General features: G+C 44.8%; 10 protein-coding genes across 10 annotated transcripts; 3 read left to right on the forward strand and 7 right to left on the reverse strand.

Moving 5' to 3' along the window:
- Window positions 1–112: 112 nt before the first annotated feature.
- On the reverse strand, window positions 113–1151 carry GLAREA_12110 (uncharacterized protein; the record flags this gene model as incomplete). The annotated part of the gene is made up of 2 exons (XM_008082892.1): window positions 113–492; window positions 587–1151. The coding sequence occupies 2 exons, from the start codon at window positions 1149–1151 to the stop codon at window positions 113–115; spliced, it is 945 nt and encodes a 314-aa protein (XP_008081083.1).
- A 917-nt stretch (window positions 1152–2068) lies between these two features.
- GLAREA_12111 (uncharacterized protein) lies at window positions 2069–3127 on the reverse strand (the record flags this gene model as incomplete). Its single annotated transcript, XM_008082893.1, has 2 exons — window positions 2069–2478; window positions 2575–3127. The coding sequence occupies 2 exons, from the start codon at window positions 3125–3127 to the stop codon at window positions 2069–2071; spliced, it is 963 nt and encodes a 320-aa protein (XP_008081084.1).
- Window positions 3128–3783: 656 nt separating this feature from the next.
- Window positions 3784–4575, reverse strand: GLAREA_12112 (Concanavalin A-like lectins/glucanase; the record flags this gene model as incomplete). Its single annotated transcript, XM_008082894.1, has 2 exons — window positions 3784–4139; window positions 4236–4575. 2 exons carry the CDS (start codon window positions 4573–4575, stop codon window positions 3784–3786), a joined length of 696 nt encoding a protein of 231 aa, XP_008081085.1.
- A 1396-nt stretch (window positions 4576–5971) lies between these two features.
- GLAREA_12113 (Thioredoxin-like protein) lies at window positions 5972–6808 on the reverse strand (the record flags this gene model as incomplete). Its single annotated transcript, XM_008082895.1, has 2 exons — window positions 5972–6602; window positions 6663–6808. The coding sequence occupies 2 exons, from the start codon at window positions 6806–6808 to the stop codon at window positions 5972–5974; spliced, it is 777 nt and encodes a 258-aa protein (XP_008081086.1).
- Window positions 6809–7665: 857 nt separating this feature from the next.
- GLAREA_12114 (uncharacterized protein) lies at window positions 7666–8457 on the reverse strand (the record flags this gene model as incomplete). The annotated part of the gene is made up of 2 exons (XM_008082896.1): window positions 7666–8202; window positions 8257–8457. The coding sequence occupies 2 exons, from the start codon at window positions 8455–8457 to the stop codon at window positions 7666–7668; spliced, it is 738 nt and encodes a 245-aa protein (XP_008081087.1).
- Window positions 8458–8705: 248 nt separating this feature from the next.
- GLAREA_12115 (Actin-like ATPase) lies at window positions 8706–10524 on the forward strand (the record flags this gene model as incomplete). Its single annotated transcript, XM_008082897.1, has 3 exons — window positions 8706–8838; window positions 8903–9029; window positions 9087–10524. The coding sequence occupies 3 exons, from the start codon at window positions 8706–8708 to the stop codon at window positions 10522–10524; spliced, it is 1698 nt and encodes a 565-aa protein (XP_008081088.1).
- Window positions 10525–12983: 2459 nt separating this feature from the next.
- Window positions 12984–14411, forward strand: GLAREA_12116 (Concanavalin A-like lectins/glucanase; the record flags this gene model as incomplete). Its single annotated transcript, XM_008082898.1, has 2 exons — window positions 12984–13610; window positions 13662–14411. The coding sequence occupies 2 exons, from the start codon at window positions 12984–12986 to the stop codon at window positions 14409–14411; spliced, it is 1377 nt and encodes a 458-aa protein (XP_008081089.1).
- A 2259-nt stretch (window positions 14412–16670) lies between these two features.
- GLAREA_12117 (uncharacterized protein) lies at window positions 16671–16916 on the reverse strand (the record flags this gene model as incomplete). Its single annotated transcript, XM_008082899.1, has 1 exon — window positions 16671–16916. One exon carries the CDS (start codon window positions 16914–16916, stop codon window positions 16671–16673), a length of 246 nt encoding a protein of 81 aa, XP_008081090.1.
- A 1088-nt stretch (window positions 16917–18004) lies between these two features.
- Window positions 18005–18310, reverse strand: GLAREA_12118 (uncharacterized protein; the record flags this gene model as incomplete). Its single annotated transcript, XM_008082900.1, has 1 exon — window positions 18005–18310. The coding sequence occupies one exon, from the start codon at window positions 18308–18310 to the stop codon at window positions 18005–18007; it is 306 nt and encodes a 101-aa protein (XP_008081091.1).
- A 2324-nt stretch (window positions 18311–20634) lies between these two features.
- On the forward strand, window positions 20635–21782 carry GLAREA_12119 (Dimeric alpha+beta barrel; the record flags this gene model as incomplete). The annotated part of the gene is made up of 3 exons (XM_008082901.1): window positions 20635–20836; window positions 20942–21250; window positions 21298–21782. The coding sequence occupies 3 exons, from the start codon at window positions 20635–20637 to the stop codon at window positions 21780–21782; spliced, it is 996 nt and encodes a 331-aa protein (XP_008081092.1).
- Between the last annotated feature and the right edge of the window lie 430 nt (window positions 21783–22212).

The raw sequence follows: 22212 nt of genomic DNA on the forward strand, positions 1-22212 counted from the left end.
CGGCATCAACGCAAATTAGACTAGGTAGAGAAATAAAAGTAGCATCCTGTTGGCCAATTAAAAAGATATAATGCTGTAACAAAGTTACGTCCCCAAATTTCCAAAATCAAGTTTAGTAGATTGTTTTGACTCTGGGATTCTCTGTCCAATACACACGATATGCGGCCCCATCAATGACCTCCATCGCAGTGGTGTCTTCTTCCAACCAATTGTAAACACCAGTCACTTCCCCTGGGGTGGTCAGCACTCCGTAGTCGTTGGAAACCCTTAGGTCTTTAAATGTTATATTTTGGAAATAAGGTGTTGGAAACCCCTTAGACGCTTCTTGTGCTACCCCCCATCTAGCAGCTTTCCACTGTGGTACGGAATAGGAGCCAGGAGCGCTGATAGTCCAGTTCACCTGCTGATTGGTATTGACGTTTTTGAGGTAGCAAGTTGCTAGAGTTTGCTTAAGCAACTTTTGGGTGACAACGTAGGCCATGATTGTTTCGCCTATATTTAATAGTTAGAAGAGATGAATATGCGTGGAAGAAAGCAGCCAGATGAAGTCTTTTAACATTTTAGACGCAAATCAACGTAGACTTACCAGCTTTGAAGTCAAACGATTCGCGAGGAGGTGGTTCGCGAAGCTTTTCGGAAAGAACAGTGGTATTCCACCACGCGTGGACTCCAGTTACAAAAAAAATGTTTTTGCCGCTGGCCCGTTGAACCCGCTGTAAAATTCCACATTGATGAACATAATCTGAGCCGTCCAGTTCAACTATGATGTACTGAGAATAAGAGCCATCTTGTGTGCTAGAAGATAAATGATAGTTGATATCTGGTACATTGAAAGTGGCATAAATCGATGTAGTATCTTGATATGAAGGCGATGTACTGTGTTCCAAGGCCGCAAAAGTATACAGGTCTATTTCGTTTGGGTCTCCTTCACTTTGATTCCTTTTAGGGTGAATGCCATTCGTGCCTTTCTTAAAGAGAGAGGATATAGTAGCAGGAGGAATTTTCGGGAAGCTCTCTGGCTGTGTTTCTGTGGTAGACAAAGTGTCGCGTACCTTGATCGGCGGAGTGTGAGGGGATTCCTGTGAGGTATGTAGTGGACTAGCGATAGCGGAAATGCTAGTCAATAGTAGGATTACGCAAGAGAGCTTCATTTTTTCAATTAGCTTCCTCTTATTCATTAACAAAGACTCAAGATTATTATTTTATAATGCCAGTGTATCAGAAAAAGGAACGCACATATTTTCACTTCAAAATGTTTCGAGGTTCCTTTTGTATACTAAGGTATTTTGACGACATTTTCATACTTAACCTATTAAGTAAAACTGTAGATCCTATATCTCTTCTCGGACAGCACTGGCGAGCTAAGTAGTTGCGAATTGAGATATTTGAGTCTTATAAGAGAGTAGATTCCTTGATTTTCCTAAATAGTCTTAACATGTTGAAATACTAACTTCGCTAATTATGCGACGACTTAAATTTAACAATAATTTTCAAGCCGTAATTGTGACTTGAATATAGTTACAGAATTATTACACAATGACAGATAGCCCAAAAAATGCACCGATAGGAATTCCCGACAAAGAGTCCTAAACTAAGCTAGGGAATAGATATAGCTCAATAGTTGGTGCCGCTAAGACCAAAAGTAGCTTTTCGCAATACACAATAAAAGGCGCAATGGCTGGCAACTGTTGTGTGTTCCCTAATTAATAACCTCCTTTAAGGCACGCTTTACCGTTTACAGTCTACTCCCGAAATGGAGAGTAAAAATAGTCATGACCTTATCAACCCACCATTTCTTTTTCTGAATTCTATAAGTTAACATAAATCCGATGACTGTCAGTTCGTTTCCACGGTCTAGTTATAGATGTGCAACAGATTATTTAGATAGGAAAACCAACGTAATTATGCAAAATTAGGTCTGAGGTTCTTTGCTACGATAATCATTTTGATATTATTACGCATTTAAATTATATGAAGTATAGTATTATGACCTTTACATCAGGTCAAAATGTTTCCCCTGTCCAACTTTGCTGCAATATCCACTTTTGCAAAATGCTAGCTGGCGAAATTAAGTTGTATTGGTCGTCTTAATTCCCGTAGTGAATGTGTTCTCTTGCCAATAGACATGGAATGCAGTCGCATTGTCATCAACCAAGCCAATTTGAGGTCTCTCTTTAAATGTAGAGACTATGTCTGTTCGATTACGTGGTGAAGTCATCATTCCATTATCGGTACCTGATTTCAGGTCCCAAAAGGATATGTTTTGGAAAGTTGGTGTTGGGAGGCCTGGCGTAGCTTGTTGTATCACTCCCCAGTGGATATGATCCCATAGAATTGGAGATTGATAAGACTCAGAAGATTCAGTAAGTCTGGAAGTCGAGTTGTATTGTTGATTAGAATCCATGTTTTTGAGGTAGCAATTTGTTACAGTTTGATTGGACGACTGCTGGCTATTGATAGAGGCCATGACAGTTTGGCCTGTAGGTCGTCGTTAGAGAGCTTGCTTAAGCGAATAAAGAACAAGACTTGAAAAAGCTGAAGTATGTATGTGAAATTCTCTCGAATTTAACTTACCAGCATTAACAGCAAAGTCTTCTCTACTAACAAACTTGCCACCTTCGAAATCTCCTGCAGAAACCGCACCTAACCCAGTTTGGGTTTTCCCTTCGACTCGTTGGAGGCGATAATTAATTCCACATCGCCAAGATAAGAGTCCTTTGTCAATAGAAACCGAGATATCCTGTACAAATACACCGTCCGGTGTCCGGGATGAGAAATTGTAATGAATTTCAGATACACTGAAAATTGCGGAGACTGATGTAAGATTTCGCATCACCGATGGACTCGATAGGGGATACTCTTGTGCAGCGGCGAAAGAGGATGTTATTAATTGTAGTGCGTCTACCTTTTTGTTTGCAAGATAAGTAGTAGTCTCATCAGGCACGAGTGGTAAGTAGCGCTTTAGTCGGGGAAAATGTGGCTTAGTCTGTACGATTGATAGAACACTAGGTCCCCCGATGTGTAGATTGCGAGGAGATTTTTCTGAGGGATGTAGTTGACTAGCGATGATGATGCTAGTCAATAATGTGATTGTAAGAGATAGCTTTATGTCAAAAATTAGATTCATCTTGATAAATAACAAGGGCTTGATAATAAATGTGTGATACTTTTGTAGGGAAGAATAAAGGGAAGACGTAAAGTTTTACGACAGATGTTTTGTGTTGGGGTTGAAGCGAGATTTCATAGATTAATCAAGATTTCTGTGTTCAACTGATTAAGTAAGACCACACTTGAAACCACGCTTCTCGGACAATATTAGCGAGTCAAAGCATGGTGAGCTATACGTGTTATAAACCCTATGAGGAAAGTAGGATAGTTAGAATTCCGAATTAGGGTCAGCTCGTATTTCGCGCAAAAATGGCTTCTAGAAGGCAAGTCAAGCTTGGTATAAGTAGTGAGTTTCTGCGTAAAGATAGCCGACAATGGATAGCTGATAACCGTTGTACAAATCAGTGACCCTGGAACTATAACAGTTTCCACTAACAATTCAACACTCTACTAGAGGCGAAATCCAGTCGAGGGGCGTCTATAGCCTGATTTGTGGGCAGGTGCAATGACAGCAAAAGTACGTTTTAGCGAAAGTAGGTAGGGGGTGGCATTGACTGGCTAAACTCCTAAGATATGCCATTTGAAGAAAGCAATAAAAGTAAGTTTATTTATCTAGCTAATATCAGGAGGATTCTTTTCGGCCGTTTAAAAAAATTGAGTCTGTTGTTCCAAGTGTCAACCATTCTTATTCTCCATCCAATAAACGTGAAATGTGGTTGAATTCTCAATTTCCACCCCAGCTGGCGGGGTTTGAAGCTCCGAAGGGTTGCCACCATCGAGCGTGTATTGCAATCCTCCATAATTAACACCTGCTCTTGTGTTCCAGAATGTAACATTTTCGTAGTGAGGTGTTGGAAACCCCGGTGTAATTTGTTGTTCCACAATCCATTCGGCTTGATACCCTTGCAGTGCATGAGTAGAGTTTTCAGGTTGATAAGTCTTTGTATAGGTCTGGTTGGTATTGATGTTCTTAAGGTAACAGGTTGTGGTAGTTGGGTTTGCCATATTGACGAATGCCATTATCGTGTGTCCTATAATCGTTAGTGGAGGTATGAAAACATGTAACTTTATCTTTTTCAAGAGGACGAAGGGTCACAAATGCTGAGATATTGTCGGCTTTCACATACCAGCTTTGAAATCAAACAGACGGTGATCAATCCGAACTAACGGTTGCGGAAGCCACTCATACCAGGCCGTTCTCTCAATGATATCCTGGCCTTCACTTCGTCTAATGCCGTTTAAAATACCGCATTGCATGAGCGCAGGACTGTTATCTATACCCACACAGATAAATTGAAGGTAAGAACCATTTGGTGTGCTGGAGGTTAAATTAAAGTCAAATTTGGGCACTCTGAAAATTGCGAAAACAGACGTGTAGGTTTCGCTAGGGGAGTGTCGTCTTTGATCGACACCTTGCAAAGATATAGCAAGAGGTGACATTTTCACATCCCCAGGGTTAGGGGCCATGGTACTGGCGTTAGTCGTGTTCTGAGCCTTAAGTGGCAGTGAAAATAATTGTCTTGCGTTCTGCTTGACAGGTAGATCGTTCCGCTCGTTGCTCAATGAAGTGTCAGAAAGGTCCCGCGAAACATGATATATTAGACCAGCGACAAAACCCCGAGTACTTGCCAACATGAGCAACAAAAAAGCTTCATAGTCAACTAGTAGCGTTAAAATAAAATGATCGAACACTTGAAGTTGTCCTTCTGGATGAAACGAGTGAAAAGGAGTATACAATATGGATTTGAAGAAGAAACAGATTAAATTATACCAGCCTGCTCTTAAGATATCTGAACGATGCCTTAAACAACAAGGTTATTAAATTTAATATCCGAAGAAAAGAACGATGGACAAGATAGGAATCGGTCAATATAATGACGATATAGGCAAAGCTTAGTTCTTATCGTAGATTGCTAAACGACACAGACCGAGAATAGACATACGTTAGAAGAGTCAAGAACCAGCCAATAAAATCAGTTTCTCGACTCTCGAGACGAGAAGCATCGGACCATCAACCCGAGTGATATAACGAACACTAAAAAATTAGAAACCCCATTTAGAAGCAACTATAGCTTTACCCCTGGCACCATATCTTCTTAGCGCGCTCATTTATGAATCACCGACGCGTTACAAGTTTGAAATAATACCTTTGAACGGGATAATGAAGATATTGTGAATATAAGACATCACCTTGATTGCAAAATATCAATATGCCTTATAAGGGGAAGGGGTGTTAGAAATTCCTTTTCTGGGATAGATACAATTGGACTGTCCATCCAGTCTTGCGATACTATAGTGAACTAGAATTGATCCCAGAATAGATTGTAAATCATTACGCGTGCCATCCGGCTAAGTTAATCACTTGTTTTGTTAGCGAACAGGGAGATTAGACCATGACAGGCTTGATATCGAAGACCTTGAAGTTTGTCGAAAAGTAAAATTTCTCATAACCTTTGAGGATAAGAGAAGAGAAGTGAAAAGTCCCTTTTAGAACAAAGAATTGAACCGCTTACGAATACTGCCCATTCTAAACTCGACCAACACTCGATTGTACAAACGAAGTTGCAATCTTGCCGACGGCTCGGTTATGTGAGATGCAGTCGACAAAATAGGAAAAGTTGTCGTATGCGCCATAAGAATTTTTAATCTAACTTCAACAGTTTTATTTACAGTTTCGCCAAAGAATAGGCGCCTGTCTGGCCTGAATGCTCCAGTCGAAGCCAGATTAGTTGGAACAGAAAATGATGTGAAATCTTATATATATGAGAAACAAAAGTAATGAGTAACCGAGAAAAGTGATGTATAGAATTGAACCAACAAGGCAAAACAACAGAATCTCTAATCAGTGAATCCCCTTCCTTCCTCACAACTTCTGAGAAGCTAGAATCGGCCCGCCATTCCCAGCTTGCACAACAGCAACAATCTCAAGATTCCCATGACCACCTCTCATCGCAGCATCAGGAAGCGGCATCGTGAGATTCCCACCAACCCACTCCCCAATCTTCGAAATGCCCGTTACAACATTCCGATGTTCGATTTTCTTCCCCTTATTGACCGCTTTCTTGATCTTCACTGTCTCTGGCTTGGGATCATACATGATAAGTAAGATATCATGAGGATCCGCGTGGGGAAGATCAGAGTCGATGCGTAACTCGGTGTCATTGGTGTCAACGATGATGCGCCATGGCATGGAGCTGCGAACTCCGCGAGCGGCAGATACGATATTGTTAACTTCATTCTGTCCGGCGCCTGTGCCATCTGCGATACCGTCTGCAATGACCTGCGGGGTGAAGATGTTGTTTCGTCCCCATTTCTGGACGTAGGCGCGTTGGCGTTGATCCCATTGACGCTTGCCGAAGGTGTCAGTCCAACCCATGTGGTCAAAGTAGGTTACGTTGTAGGTAAGGAGGAGAAGATTAGGATCATTCTTAATGCTTTCATGGATCGCTGGAATTGCTGGAGGGCAAGATTGGCAACCCTGGGATTGAAATAGTCTAATAGCCGCAGCTGGTTAGAAAAGCGGATCATCCTAAATGGAATTTAATCCGACTCACTCAACAGTCGTAAGTGGTTGAATATCCACAAAACACGCCCCAGTATGTACATGCCCTTCGTCATTTTCAAGACTCATAGAACATGCCAATGGGATTGGCTTCTTCCTTTGGAAGATCTTTTTGAGAGTAGCGACAAGACCAGACATATTGGACTCTTGGTGCCTACTCGTGTGTACTGGCGATGCAAAGACTTGAGGCTGGATGGAAAGTTGAATGGATGTTGTATTGATGATAAGAATGATATCGATGATTGACAGCAAAAAACAGAGCGCGAATGCATTTGATTTATAGCAATCATTTTGAATGGGAATAACCAATGCATCAGAAGAATCCAAATCCGTGGACCCCAAGCAAGTGTACAGCCTAGCATAATTCGGATTCTTAGAGCCTGCAGTGTCATCACAAATGTTCAGTGATTTGGAAAATGCTTCAGCTTCGAATTGTCCTAGTGGTTGGTAGATTGGCAAGGCACTTGTACAACGAATGGGATGTGCTAGGAAGTTTTCAACGGCGCAATCAAAATTGCTGAGACATTACATAAACGATGGGTGCAGTAGGTTGTAAACTTCTTTCACATGAATTTTGTATCTTCTAACTCGTCGAGCGAATCAGCTTCGGGTTATTCGCCAAGCTTTGCGACACGACGATTGCATGATCTGTCAGCATGTGGATGAGGATCCTCAGCCGCAGAACGCCAGACTTGGAATCATCGTTTCGGGATGATGGAAGTCTCCCTTCTACGGTTCCGCATCGACTCCTACGCAAGACTTTGGACCTTAGATCTTTTGCATGGGCTTAGCCACAGCTCGTTTCATCGTAGGGCTGATGGTATGGTAAACATCACTTCAAGAATCCCGAGATACCCCAACTAGTACGCCGTGCATTGGCGACCGCAGGAAGATGGCATGTGTGTCGAGTCGCCGTGGCCCCCAATCCTTCCGGCTTGACAAGTACGATGCTGGAGACTCACATCTATTGGAGAAAGCCGCTACATTTCCGCAGGTTATGTATCTCGCGCAACCTTCTTTGCTAGCTTTCTCTGACCTTCGACACTGAGTACCTTCTCGTCCGTCTCTTGAACCGCTCTGCCAATCGCTAACGTCGCCTTGACACTGTTGCTTTTAACCCACACTCTACCATTTCGCCCCACTGCTGTCTCGAATGATATGCCTTGGCTCCCAAGCTCCTCCAAGAGTACCAAAGCTCCCTGGTCGGCCGGTTTTGGTAGCATGAGCCTTCTAGACATGGCTAATGATATATCGAAGAGCATCCCCTCACTCAATGGCCCTAGTCCTTCCGACTTTCCTGTTGATGAAGAGACGCATTCCAACTCTGGGTCCATGTGTTTGTTGGCAAGGGTGACACGCGCATAGACAAGAGCACCGAATGCTAATTGAGGCCTAGTTTTCTTCGTCGCACCCTCGAATGATAGTTGCGGAAGTGTGGCATTCGGAGTATAATCGCTGATACTGGCATAGTAGACGTCGGCGGAACTTTTTTGGATGGTCGCTATGACGAGGTCACCAATGGTAGGAGTGTACTGCCATATGAAGTCAGAGATGATCAGGCGATTGAAGATTTACGTATATCTTACACGGCCACCATTAGATTCCACCCATACTGCATTTTTTCTCTTGTCCGTGTATAATTGTCCAGCGACAATGGTAGTAATGGTGCTCGGAGGTATATGTCGTAATCCAGGACCGAGTTTGAGAGGCTGCGTAGGATGCGATGGCAGATCTTTGGAGTCTAATATCTGCCCAGGAAGAACAAAAGGCCCTGCAGCCATTGCCATTTTCAGACGCTCGATTCGTAAGAATTCAAAGTGTGCTGATTCTGGGTTTATTTGGCGCTCTTCAGCCTTGCGAAAAGTTGGCGGGGCATGGCCAGGGGAATTTCGCGCTAGTAAAGTTTTGGCTCGAAGCCGCAAAAAAGTTGTGTCGGCCGTAGAAAACCATCCCAAGACACACCCGCTCAACATACTGCAGCAACTTTCTCAATACTACAAGAAGCTGCAAATCATTGTATAAGTTACTGGCTAAGATGTCTGCGGAAGGGTCAGCTAGTGCTCCAGCAGGGAGACACGCCATTGGTATTTCGTTTGGAAACTCAAATAGCAGCATTGCGATTACCTCCGGCGACGACAAGGCCGAGGTTATTGCTAATGAAGACGGAGGTATGTATGCTAATGTGCATATCGCAATTCGTGTATAATGATATTGAAAGCTGACCATGACTAGATCGCCAGATCCCTTCGATTTTATCATACGTTGATGGGGAGGAATATAATGGCCAGCAGGCCAAGCAACAGCTTATTAGAAACAGCGGCAACACAGTCGCCTATTTCAGAGATTTCTTAGGTCAAGAGTATGTTTAGCTACACCTATCTTGTCTATTGGGTACTTGCTGACTGCTTCGTGACAGATTCAAATCAATAGATCCAACCCACTGCCACGCATCTGCCCACCCCCAGGAACACGAGGGTACCATCGCTTTCACGATCCAGGACAAGGAAGGGGACGAAAAATCGACGGTCACAGTCTCTGAAGTTGCTACTCGCCATTTTCGACGACTGAAGCAATCTGCGTCTGATTTCAGCGGCAAGGAGGTCACTTCGGCGGTCATCACAATCCCCACAAACTTCAGCGAAAAACAGAAAGATGCGCTCATCAAAGCTGCAGCCGATGCCGGTATTGAGGTCCTTCAACTCATCCACGAGCCTATAGCTGCACTTTTGGCATATGACGCCAGACCCGAGAGCAAGGTCTCTGACAAGAATGTGGTTGTGGTCGACCTTGGAGGAACACGATCCGATGTTGCTGTTATTGCGTCCAGAGGGGGGATGTATACAATCTTGGCGACCGCACACGATTACGAATTCGCTGGTGTACATCTTGACAAGGTTCTCCAAGACCATTTCTCGAAGGAATTCATCAAGTGGAACTCGATTGACCCACGAGAAAATGCTCGAAGTTTGGCAAAATTAAAGCTGGAAGCAGAGGCCACCAAGAGAGCTCTCAGTATTGGAACCAACGCAAATTTCAGCGTGGAGAGTTTGGCAGAAGGTATTGATTTCTCTTCGACCATCAACCGTCTCCGATATGAAACTATTGCGCGCAAGGTTTTCGATGGCTTCAACCGTCTAGTTGAAGGTGTGGTTAAGAAGGCAGGTTTGGATGTATTGGACATTGACGAAGTTATCTTATCCGGAGGAACGTCGCATACCCCAAAGATCGCATCCAACTTCCAAGCCATTTTTCCGGATAGCACAACGGTTTTGGCTCCGTCAACCACAGCGACTGCCGTCAACCCATCGGAGCTTCAGGCTCGCGGTGCTGCTCTGCAAGCATCTTTAATTCAAGAGTTTGAGTCTGAGGACATTGAGCAGTCAACGCACCCAGCGGTCACCACTGTAAAGCACCTTTCAAAAGCAATTGGTGTTCTAAGTATATCTGGCGATGGGGCAAAGGGAGTTTTCTCACCTATCATCACTGCGGAAACTGCCGTACCAGCTAGAAGAACAGTTCATGTTGCCGCACCTAAGGAGGGTGGTGATGTTTTGATCAAAATCGTTGAGGGAGGAAGCCACATCAAGGTCACTAAACCAGAACCAAAAGCGAAAGAGAACGGCACCAAGGACGATAGCGATGACAGTGACGAAGATAGTGATGATGAGCCAGAAGAACAGCGGGAGAAGGTTTGGAAAACCGGTAGTGTCCTTGCTGAGGCCGCGGTTAAAGGAACCAAGAAGGGCAGTAAGATCGAAGTGATGGTTAATGTTGCTCAAGACCTCGCCGTCACTATCACTGCGAGAGAAGTTGGCGCGAAAGGTGGTGTAAAAGGCAATCTTACCGCACCTTGATGTTTTGAAATATGGGGATAAAAAGTATTTGGGTCGCTGGCAACCTATCAGATTTGCCTGCAAACGTTTGTTTATTTGAAGGATGGCTGCTCGTTTAGAACGTCCTTTGTACCCATTGGGGATATGATACTATAGAATAAGCGTTATCACCTCGCATGTAGAATGGTGGGCATTTGCGAAGCCATATCAATACATTGTTTTCAAATTCCAGCCCAGCGTGGCTTTACTGTGACAGCGACCAACTTCCTTACAAACACTGCATGTGGTAAATTCTTTAGCTCTTCCTGGTCGGAGTGCTTAATTATTCTACAGGTTGAGAATCCGGCACCGAGTACGTTTCAGGAACTGTACTGTACGAAGTTAGGTCATAAGACACTGAAGCGGCAATGAAGCAGCTGCTCTTCCTACACGACATGCCTTCTAAAGCATTCTGTGCGGAAAGTCTATCGGCATTCAAGACCTTCCATCAGCTCAGTACGACCCAAGCTCCATCAAATCCACCCGAGGTGACATCTGGTTAAGCTTTCAACACCGCAGTCAAGAGACAAGTCACGCGAATTAATCTTGTGCTACCACTCATTACCGATACAATTGAGTACTTCTGTATCGGGCATTACTAGAAAGGCCTTTCGCTGGAACAATGTATCCCACGTTGCTGCCAATGGTCTGCTTCTGGAAACACTTTATTTTCCCCGCATAATGCACGCAGATGGTGGACACATGCCACAAACATGGCTTCATTTCGACACCCCGGTACCACTTTGATTTGCTTGGAAATTTAAGGATAAATGGTAGATGATCTGCCGTTGTGGTGAGTTGGACGACAGCCAAGGTTCCCCGCATTTTTGCTTCTCGCTTCGGGGTTGTGCTACCACCGTTGTCTACAACGACAAGTGGGCATATCAATCTTCTTTACATGATATCATGTACCTCCTGGAGTAGTTTCTCACTGGGCGCAGCCATTACCCCTATCTGCCGATGAAGCTGTAATATGCTCCGTTGTAAGTAGGATACCTACGTTACGGTCAGCTTCGACAAGGCTCTACAATCAAGGCCCTACCGCTGGTAGTTGCTCTTGAACTACCTCCTTAGAATGCCATGGAATCGGAAGAGAGCCCGGTTTGTTACTGGCTGGTTTGCTCAAAATCTCCTACGTCTTCATCGTTTGTGGCTGTCGATCTTTGAGGAGTATGAAGAGCCTTGGCAACGAAGCCCAACACGGATTGAAATCTTGCAACACTTTTTGAGGGATGCACTTTTTTTGGTGTGTCATTTTGGCTCTTGCTAAACTTTCTTTGATGTCAGGTGATGATGTGTACTCGGCCGCAGCCGCTTTTTCTTTGGAATCAAGCGGTGATCAGACGTTGTTGTAGCGTAATCTGTTGCTATGACACCTTGCATAGCCTGTCGTCTACGATTGCTTTTGGGCGATGAAGAATTGCTAGTCTATAGCATCTTGAATCGCTGCGTTTGAAGTCAACGGTACCTCTAAGCGACGGCTGTCGAAGCCGAACCATCATCCAAGAAGTCTAAGTAGGCCGATAATGCTTTCACAGCCGAATTTATGTTCCCTCATAATCGGATTCCTTTTTTCGCTACCTTCTCTGCTGCATCCGCTCTTGCAAAAGACCCACGGTTATGGACTTGTAAGTTGTCAATCAAGTGCGCCCGCCATGATTCTTCCACTAGGAATCGAAGGACTCGAATTTTGTGGATGACAATTCCATCTTCGATTCATCTGCCTAAGGAAACGGAGCTCAGAGTACCGTCAATGCATTTACGATGTGGCAATCCTTCTTACATAGTCAAGCCACAATGATACGTCACAAGCCATAGCCTGGGAACTCAGAATGCGGGGAACAGCAGGTACTGGCTCCCTACAATATCTGGGATTGGTAACCTGTATGCCTCGTGGTCGAGTCCGGGAATGACCCCTAATGAAAGGTTGTCACTCCGTTACGTCTGCCCTAGATTGTCGTCGCTGGTTTACTCAAGAGGTCATTAGCTCAGGGCAATCCTGTGTCACCCCTGTTAGTACAACACCCTTTCAGACGATCGAGGTTGAATTTCTCCGGAATCTAATGACTGGATAGATTTTCTTAGATTCATTTATATACAGGCAATACGGAAGAAAGATCTCAAGATCTTGTACCAAGCCTGTCGGCACATAGCTCTCCGCAAATGAGCTCAACGCTCATAGCTGCTTCAACGAATGACGATCATGAAACTTCATGGAGGAGACATCCTGCCCCTAAATGCACTCAAAAAATTCACGACGGTTGTAAGGGTTTCGTTCCCGACGTTCCGTATAGTCCTAAATGTTGCTTTTGATGGCAAAATGTCTCTGGCACAGAAACTGCATTCTAGCTATATAAGAAACGAAGCCCCGTATCGCTCTTGCATCTTTTACTAACTTCCTCACTGTAGACTAGTCTCATCAAACAGATCTTTTCTTCAATATGTTCTCCAATCTCGCCCTCGCAACTTTCCTGGCTGCGGCCGTGGTTCAGGGTCAGCAGGTTGGCACACAACAAAAGGAAACCCATCCATCTATGACTTGGCAAAAATGTACTGGCACTGGTGGAACTTCATGCACAACCCAGAATGGCAAAGTTGTGATCGATTCTAATTGGAGATGGCTGCATGACAAAACAGCAAATAGCTATACTAATTGCTACACCGGAAATACTTGGGACTCAACGCTATGCCCAGACAACAAGAAGTGCGCCCAAAATTGTGCTCTCGAGGGTGCTGATTACAAGGCGACATATGGAGCTGAAGCAAGCGGAAATTCGTTGAAACTTGCGTTGGTTACAAAGGGAACATACGCTACCAACATTGGATCCCGTTTGTATCTTATGGATACCGACACCTCGTATGCACAATTCAAGTTGTTGAACAGCGAATTCACATTCGACGTCGATGTTTCCAATCTTCCATGCGGTCTCAACGGCGCGCTCTACTTCGTTTCTATGGACGCCGATGGTGGAATGAAGAAGTACCCGAACAACAAGGCCGGTGCTAAATATGGTACGGGATACTGCGATGCTCAATGCCCACGTGATCTCAAGTTCATCAACGGAGAGGTAGGCGTCTCATATAACGCACCCTGAAACCGACCATGCTAATCTCTACAGGCGAACGTCGATGGCTGGAAAGCTTCGAGCAATGATGCCAATGCTGGCGTCGGTGGGAAGGGATCGTGCTGCGCGGAGATGGACATCTGGGAAGCCAACTCCATCTCAACTGCATACACACCACACTCCTGCAAAACTGTTGCGCAGACCGCATGTTCCGGAGACGATTGCGGTGGAACCTATTCCGAGACCAGATATGCAGGTATCTGCGATCCCGACGGATGCGATTTCAACTCCTACAGAATGGGCGACAAGACCTTCTACGGCAAAGGTCTCACCGTCGACACCTCGAAGAAATTTACCGTCGTCACGCAATTCATCGGTAGTCCTCTTACTGAAATCAAGCGCTTCTACGTCCAAAATGGAGTTGTCATTCCTAACTCGCAATCTAAAATCGATGGCGTCACTGGCAACTCCGTTACACCAGCATTCTGTGATGCTCAGAAGGCTGCGTTTGGCGACAACTACTCTTTCAAGGCTCAAGGTGGATTCCCATCTATGTCTTCGGCGTTGAACACTGGAATGACTCTCGTCATGAGTATTTGGGATGATCATTATGCCAATATGCTTTGGCTTGATTCGACTTACCCAACCACCGCCACGACTCCAGGTAGTGAGCGAGGTACCTGCGATATTAATAGTGGTGTTCCCGCTGATGTCGAGAGTGCTGCTTCGGGCGCTAGTGTTATTTACTCGAATATCAAGTTTGGTCCGATTGGAAGCACGTTCAAGCAACCTGCTGGAACTTAATTCATCATTCAACTTTCATAACAAGTTCGCGTGGAGGATTGTATATATTCTGTCGCTTTAGAATGCTGGCAAGAACCAAAAAGAGGCGGTCGCTCGTTTCGGGTGTGTTCAAATGATGAAGTGATGACTGGTAGCATTCCTTCTTCTGGTCTCGAAAACGCACAGGGATTCTGTATATAGTTTATCAAATGCTACTTGTATCACCTGCTCATTATTTTTAATTTGATCGCCTATATTTCGTGAATGGGTTTGACTCTGTGCACTGCATTGTTTTGTTTGCCTAGGCTCAATCTGCCAATTGAAGGAATGAAAAGATCGTTTCCTATCATTATTATACTTTGTGATTTGCTCCCAGTCTTGCAACACATTGGTGAAGGTCTCGTCTAGCGTGATCCTTTTAGGGTCAACTGTGAGATCTCAATACATCACTTGACATCCAACTCATTTCCATTTTCCTTATCCCAATCTCACCATAATCCCCCGCTTCACCCAAACGCTCTATTCCATGGAAATCATGTTGTTCGAACCGACCTGCAACCGATTTCCCATTCACTTCCCCCTCGCTTGGTCATCAATCCCCTCAACTTCACCACCCGACAACCACTTCCAGCAACAACAGTGAATGAGGCCATTCCCTAACATTCCACCCTCTTCTAGGCATCGATGACACCATTTCAAAACAGCTCCCACGTGGCAGCTATGCCTATAAATTGAAAGTTTTGGCCTCGACGTGCAACAAACCTTCTTTTCCAACACAACATTTTTTCTATAGATTCTTTCAAAACAGGTTGATTTCCACATATATGTGGGATCTTCCACAATTATTCAATCGATATTACTTATCACTCCTTAGTACTCTCTTTTTTGATGGATTGTTGATATCGACTATTCGGTCTTTAATCATGTTGTGCCTACAGTTTTGAAGTGTAAGTTTTGACTCCCCTCCCCCTTCACTTCACTATAGTCAAATGATTATTTTTGAACACGACACTGCTTAGGCAGTAGATGAAATGAAGATCATGTATTGTTTCTCTTATGGCGTCGCTCTCTCCTTCCCATCCTCACATATAATGTCGCACCTCAAGAAATTTGCTAATTTATGTCGATCTTACAGGACGTGCATTTGAAGTGTAAGTTTTACTTCTTGTTTATCTTCATCTCATTATCGTCAGATGATGATTCCATTTTGACTGGATTACGACACATGATACCGCTTCGGCGGTAGATGACAAATTATGTTACGTATCGTTCTTGTGACACTCGATCTTTTCTTTCCATCGTCTCAGAATTTTGTACCTTCTCGGCTCTGCTAATTTCATAGATCTTACAGAATTGAACTAAATATTTTGACTTCCAGTCAAAATATCCTGGGGAACCTACATACTCTCGTTGTGGACTTTTGCTGCTCCAAGTACGTGTTGTTCATTCACTTACCTGCGATCTGTGCCCTCCAACCTTTTATGACGAACCTGCTTTTCAACCACTACCTTCGATGTCTCCGGACACATGCGAGCTTTTGCGATTTGCAACTACTACTCATTATTCCGAAAAAGATAATCTCCTCCCAGTCACTTCCGCCCATTTCCATCGTCCGGCTCCGCTAACGATTATGAAACCCAGACACTTTGTTTTGACGTTCAAAATATATACACGCGAATTTCTATTCTGAGGTTAGTCACATTCCACTTTCTCAATTTCAATTGTCCGCGCGATGATGAGTTGTAACCCATCCGTCCCCACTCAGGGTCGGTTCGAGAATTGCCTCACCGGGTTGTTTAAGGGCAGGTACGCTCATAGCGAGATACCTGAAGGATTTTGGAGCACTGAGCGCAATTTTTTACCTTCGTCAACTTGCACACCCATAAAGAAGAATGAAGTCTTGCTAATCAGAAAAGTGGTCATAGAGCATCCATGGTTTTTTGCGTTGGGTTTGTCGGCGGAGTTTTCAGTTAGAGATGTTCAGTAGTTATTAAATAAAACTGTTATTATTATTTCCAGTCTACCAGAGGTGTGCTCGAGCTTGTAATAATGAAAAGTCCTATCTGTTTCCACAATGCCGAAGGTTCCGGGTATCTCCAGACGTTCCTTTCTCCAATCCACCACGTCGTGTCATACTGATAAAAGAACTCCGTGGAGCCATCCCAAGAATCAAAACCGTTCCCAGCCTCTCCCTTCATGCCAAATCACATCTCCTCCTCAATCATCCCATACAACTACAAATCCTAAGGAAACGAGCAACTCGGATCCGGCTTTTCCGTCTCATGTCTCATGACTTTCTTCGGCGGCTTGCCCTTTCGACAAGCAGGATCGTGACGGCAATTCTTGCAACGGAATGGACATTTCTTCGTCGGGCTGTTTGCGAAGACGTCGAAGACCACGTTTTAGTAGGGGCTTCACCTTACATGTCACCCACGCGAGGCAAAACAATAATGGTAGGCCAAAGACAACGTATGCCACGGCAACCGCAAAGGCGACGAGAACCGATTGAACGACGGTGAACTGCATTTCGGGTGTTGAGATCTGGTTCTCGACTACGACCACGACTGTGAATTAAAGGTATTCTTATAGAAGTCTTTATAGAAGTACTGAAGTTCCTGCGAGTCTTGTGCGTTCCGATGAATCTATATCTTCTCCGTCAGTATTATGAAACTTGCAGGTTTGAAATGATTACAGTGACGAATATCGCATTTCTGGCGCAAGCTTATGTAAAATGCTTATTGAAAACACAATAAACTTACATTTGGTTTGGGTTCTACGGCTTACTCGTAAAGACGATGTCCAGATTTCTACTCAGTTGAAGTAGTATATCGTCTAGAATTCGTTGTGCTTGTGATTTTCTGACTCACAAGAAAGAAAAACCGGCGGAGCAATGTTCAGACATGGCTACTTATATGTGCACACATTAATGGCAGTGGATCTTGATTGTTCTGAATTCCAAGAACTAAACTCTGCAACTCCATTGGCTACATGGTTGGCGTGGGATAAAACTTTGGTTTACTATTCGGACTAAAAGAAACTTGGCACAAACCGTTGGACGAATCTCATCCAGGTGGTATAAACCTAACGCGATGGTCTCGGGAAGAAGGCCCGCAATGATTCAATAACAGTATCGTCCCAAGGTTCGACTTGCAACACCTGACTAACTCTAGAAATGGACGTTTGTACGTCAGAAAGGTTTTCCTCGTAGAGAATGAGAATATTTGGGGGTATCATGTGCGAATGTTGATGGTTACAGTTCGATTCTTTAACGCATTCCGCGTGGAGCAACCAGCAACCCATAATCATTGAAGATGCCACAAAGAACATACAGTTTCTCGACATCCGCAAGAAATCAAGTCTCGTGACAATCCTCATGCTGAACAGGGTAAGGAGCGGGAGTAGAGACACGATATCTGATGCATGAATTTGACACATTACCACAAACTGTTTTGACCCCATAAAATTTTGTTGAGTTCCTTCTAACTTTTCCAAAGGCGGTGGATATCTAGCTTTACATGCGACACAAGCCAGATATCAATCCCAGTTAAAATTCCAACCGCGAAAACCAAATCCTAGACACCGATCGTCGCATTTCCAACCCCCATTTTCCTCCTCTATTGCAAACCACCGTCCATAGCGAACTCGAATGGGATCTCAGCCGGACCGTTAGGATCAGTGATATCCACCAAGGTGAAATCCAAGATCGCATCTTTGTCTTCGCCGTGGATCCATACACCCCTTTGATTCCAGTCGATATAAATATTGAGCGGCGCACAATCTGGACAATCTTCTAGGCAATTTGTTGGGCACTCCTTAGAATCGCAAGCAATGATGAAGGCAGCAGCGAAGAAGAGGGTGACTAGGAATAAGAATCCAGAGAGCACTCCATAGATAAAACCCTCGCCGCTCACACAAGGCATTTTGTTGGGGATATTGGTGTTGATGTGGTGGAGGTATTGGAACTGTTTAACTGGCATCAGAGCTGCACGAAATGACCAGTGTTGGATTGTACAAAGGATACGATGAGGGAATGGCAGACATACATGGTTTGTTTTGTTATTGTAGGCAAAAGGTGTTTGAATCTTGGTTTTGTTGCGTGTTGCGTTCCTGTTTGTGTCGATGTCGATGAATCTAAAAGCTGGCAAGGCTCTGGACCGGCCCTTATATGTGTTTCCCTTGTGATCCAGGTACGAGTGATACACTTATATACATTTCTCCTGTGATCCAGGTCGGCGGCTGATAAGCATCTGTAGGTATATCACAACTTGCAAAAAAGAGAAACCCATGACTTGTGATGCCATATTCGAATTAGCTCTAGGTCCGGCGTCTAGACCGCTGATGGAACCTATGAGTTAACGAGAAAAGCTTTTTGAGATGGTAGTACACTTAGCCGTTTTAGTATGCGCCAGTTCCACACCTATCGATACAGTCAAGCGGTAGTCGTAGGCCCCGCTCTTCCCCAGTCTGATTCTCACAATTTCGGCTTATCACCGATGGATGTCGGATTTCACTCCAACCGCATGTTTACGTTATAACCACTCACAACGGACCTTTCATGATGTCTCACTGATTGTGAGAAATTCGAAATGTGTCACGTAGCTGGCTGTATCGCAGGCAAAGCGATCCCAAATAGCCCCATCAATGTCTCATGGAGAAATTCCAGCAGTCCAATACCATGACATTATAATGCTCCAGATCACTTGAAGAATCGTTTCAGAATTGTGACAACAGTTGGCTTCGTCTGCGTTATGCGTATGATACAATGCTCCTTCCTAACCACATCTTCCAGCCATCATAGCTCGATACTTCCTCCACAGTCCCACATCCCACATGATAACTTCGATCGCTTAGTGTTTGTCGGCTGGCTTGACGGTCTTTGCATTTGGGTTTCGGGGATCGTTTCTGAACTCCTCGCCTGTGACATGGTATTTTAGCATTTGTCCCATCACTTTGCCGAAACAGCACTGGTCCAACATATCCGTCGTGAACCGAAGCATGGGGTTCGCTACTCACTGTTCATCATGGCAGTCTGGGCGCTGTTGACACCGTACATGACAATCAGACCTAGTTCAAATCAGCCACCACTCCCGTACGCGCATTCGCATCCTCTCCGATCCCAAGGTCTCGTCGCATCGTCCAGCGAATTATCAATCGATTGCGCACATACCGGCAATGAAGAAAGGGGCCAATGGCTTAGCTATATGCAATACAATGTTAGTATTTGGACAACAATCTTTCACGACACAATCCGGCGGAGGGGGCAAGAGTTTGCGTACCGACAGGCGCTGGGAACTTCTTTCCTAACCATGACATCTCGACGGTGTTTTGTGTAGAGGAATTGAGTGTTGCTTGGTGATGGGCTTGGAGGGATTGATGGGTGGATTGTAGCTTCGCGGTGGTGAGGTCTGAACGGCGAAGAGCCGCATCAAAAAACAGCGACCTCGATTAAGACTAGCTCAACGTCACATGATTCATACCACGTGACTTTGCAATAGCAGTTGCTCATGAACCCGATTTTCTCATCCGCCTCACCACCTGTATATGTATTACTAAAGCTCGATTCATCTTTTCCCACTGTCATTGGACGGAACATGATATCAAATTCTACAGCAAATTGAATCCAAGATCTCTCTTTCAACGTGAGGCATTCGAGCACTTCCCAATCCAATGAACCTGGCTCGCAGAGGACAAAATATTTAGCAGAAACCTCCTCGCTATTGGGTAAACTTAAGTTATTTTTCCAGCGGGTAAGTAGCTTACATGTATAACTTTGTACAGAGTCAAAAAGATTATATTTACCCAAAATAATTGACGAAATATCGCAATTGCGTCAACTGTTCTGGGCAAATGCTGTGCGTCGACTGCCAGCCTTAAGTTGACTTGTAGCCTGAGGACTCGATTCGCGAAAGTGCGGGGTGAAGCTTTGCATACATTAAGGGACCCACACCTCTAGCCAATCACTGCCCCTCAGAGAACAATGCTGTCCCTGCGCCGTGAAGTACAAGATCAGCTCTAGATCAATTCCCGAATGATTCACCTCTTGTTCTGGATCAACTCACCCAAGACAGGACAATCTATCTAGCACAGATCGACAGATTGTCTATATCAGCTTGAACCACGCTCTCCCGTCACTTGATTGAGCTTCATTGAAGCCAGTCAATCGCGACAACAACAATCCACAATCCAAAGCTATATCTAAGCTACCCTCTTCACCATATTATACCATTGCAACTCCAATATCACGATGTTTTCCAGACGCCTTTTGAAAGCCCCAGCGGCATTAACACCTGCGACCTTACTCCGACCTTTTTCCAGCAGCACCATCCTTTTTCGTACCCCAGCTCTATCAGATGTCACTTCTGAGGGCGTGAAATCCTTCGAAGTTAAACAGAAAGAATTCCGGCAGAAGCTAGCAGATGCTAAGAAGAGTAGCGAGTCAACCGCAAGTAAGTACGAGCGCAGTTCCTGAGAACCCCTTTTCTTTTTCTCTCCCACTGCTCAAGATGCGAGCAATGCGAGTCCACACTTCTAACCACTTTCTATGGGTACAGACTCACCAGGCGCCTCCGCAGAAGCCAACGAAGAGGAAGATTCCAAGCGCAAAGGGAAACTCAGCAGCTTGATCTATGGCACCAAAGAAGGACGCGAAATGGAGCGCGAGATGGAACAATCATTTTCGCAAGTTCTAGCACGAGGCAAATACGTTCATAGCATTGTATTCCACGATGTGAAGCCGGATAAGGTCGACGAATATACGGAGTTGGTGGGAAAATGGTATCCAAAAATGGCAGGGATGCCCGAGAACAAGGTCCACTTGGTTGGTAGTTGGAGGACCGAGGTTGGTGATTGTGATACTTTTGGTAAGGCTCCCGCTGTCATTTCACAAGTACCGTGCTAATTGAAGTAGTTCACATCTGGGAATACCAGAGATATCATGGATACCACGACTCCCTTCACAGCATCTCTCAGCACCCCGATTTCCCTGCTTTCGACAAGAAATTGAAGTCTCTTATCACCGCAAAGCGTACCTCGTTGATGCAAGAATTCTCCTTCTGGCCGACCACTTCTCCCCGCCAATTGGGCGGAGTCTTTGAGCTTCGATCATACACTCTTCACCCAGGAAATCTTTTGGAATGGGAGACCCATTGGCGTCGTGGACTCGGTGCTAGAAGACAGGTCATGGAGGGGGTTGGAGCCTGGTTTGTACAGATTGGTGACTTGAATACTGTTCATCATCTTTGGCAATTTGCGGATTTAGAGGAGAGAAAAGTTAGACGGGAGCAGAGCTGGAGCGTGGAAGGTTGGGGAGATACTGTTCACAAGACTGTGCCATTGATCCAGAGCATGAAGTCCAAGATCCTGATCCCGATGCCATGGTCGCCTGTTGCATAAGGCGCTGGTTGGGCATACTTGCGAGGCTGGACATCAACATTCGGAAGCGGAGGAAAGGGGGACGGCAAACACTACTAGAGGCTCTCATCAATATGAAGAGGACACTCACAAAAAGCTCGACAATGTCTCTGGCAATCTGAGACATCGTCATGAGTCGAGGGCATATTAGGCGGAAGCAAATGTACGTTCATACGGCCGGTTGTACCCTAAATATTTTCGTTGGGTCGAGGAAGCACTAGCGCAGTTAGGTAGTAAATCAATTAATCAATTGATTCCATTAATCAAAATGCATGCAAACCCATTTCGACCTCAAATTTATCATGACTTTTCGACTGACATGGTAGCGGTCTTCTGGACTTCGTGGGACAACACACGTCAGAGCATGCTATTTACCCGATCAGGTTGACAAAATCCACATATTTCGTCAATC

Source organism: Glarea lozoyensis, assembly GCF_000409485.1.
Source record: "Glarea lozoyensis ATCC 20868 chromosome Unknown GLAREA17, whole genome shotgun sequence".
Classification (NCBI taxonomy): domain Eukaryota; kingdom Fungi; phylum Ascomycota; class Leotiomycetes; order Helotiales; family Helotiaceae; genus Glarea; species Glarea lozoyensis.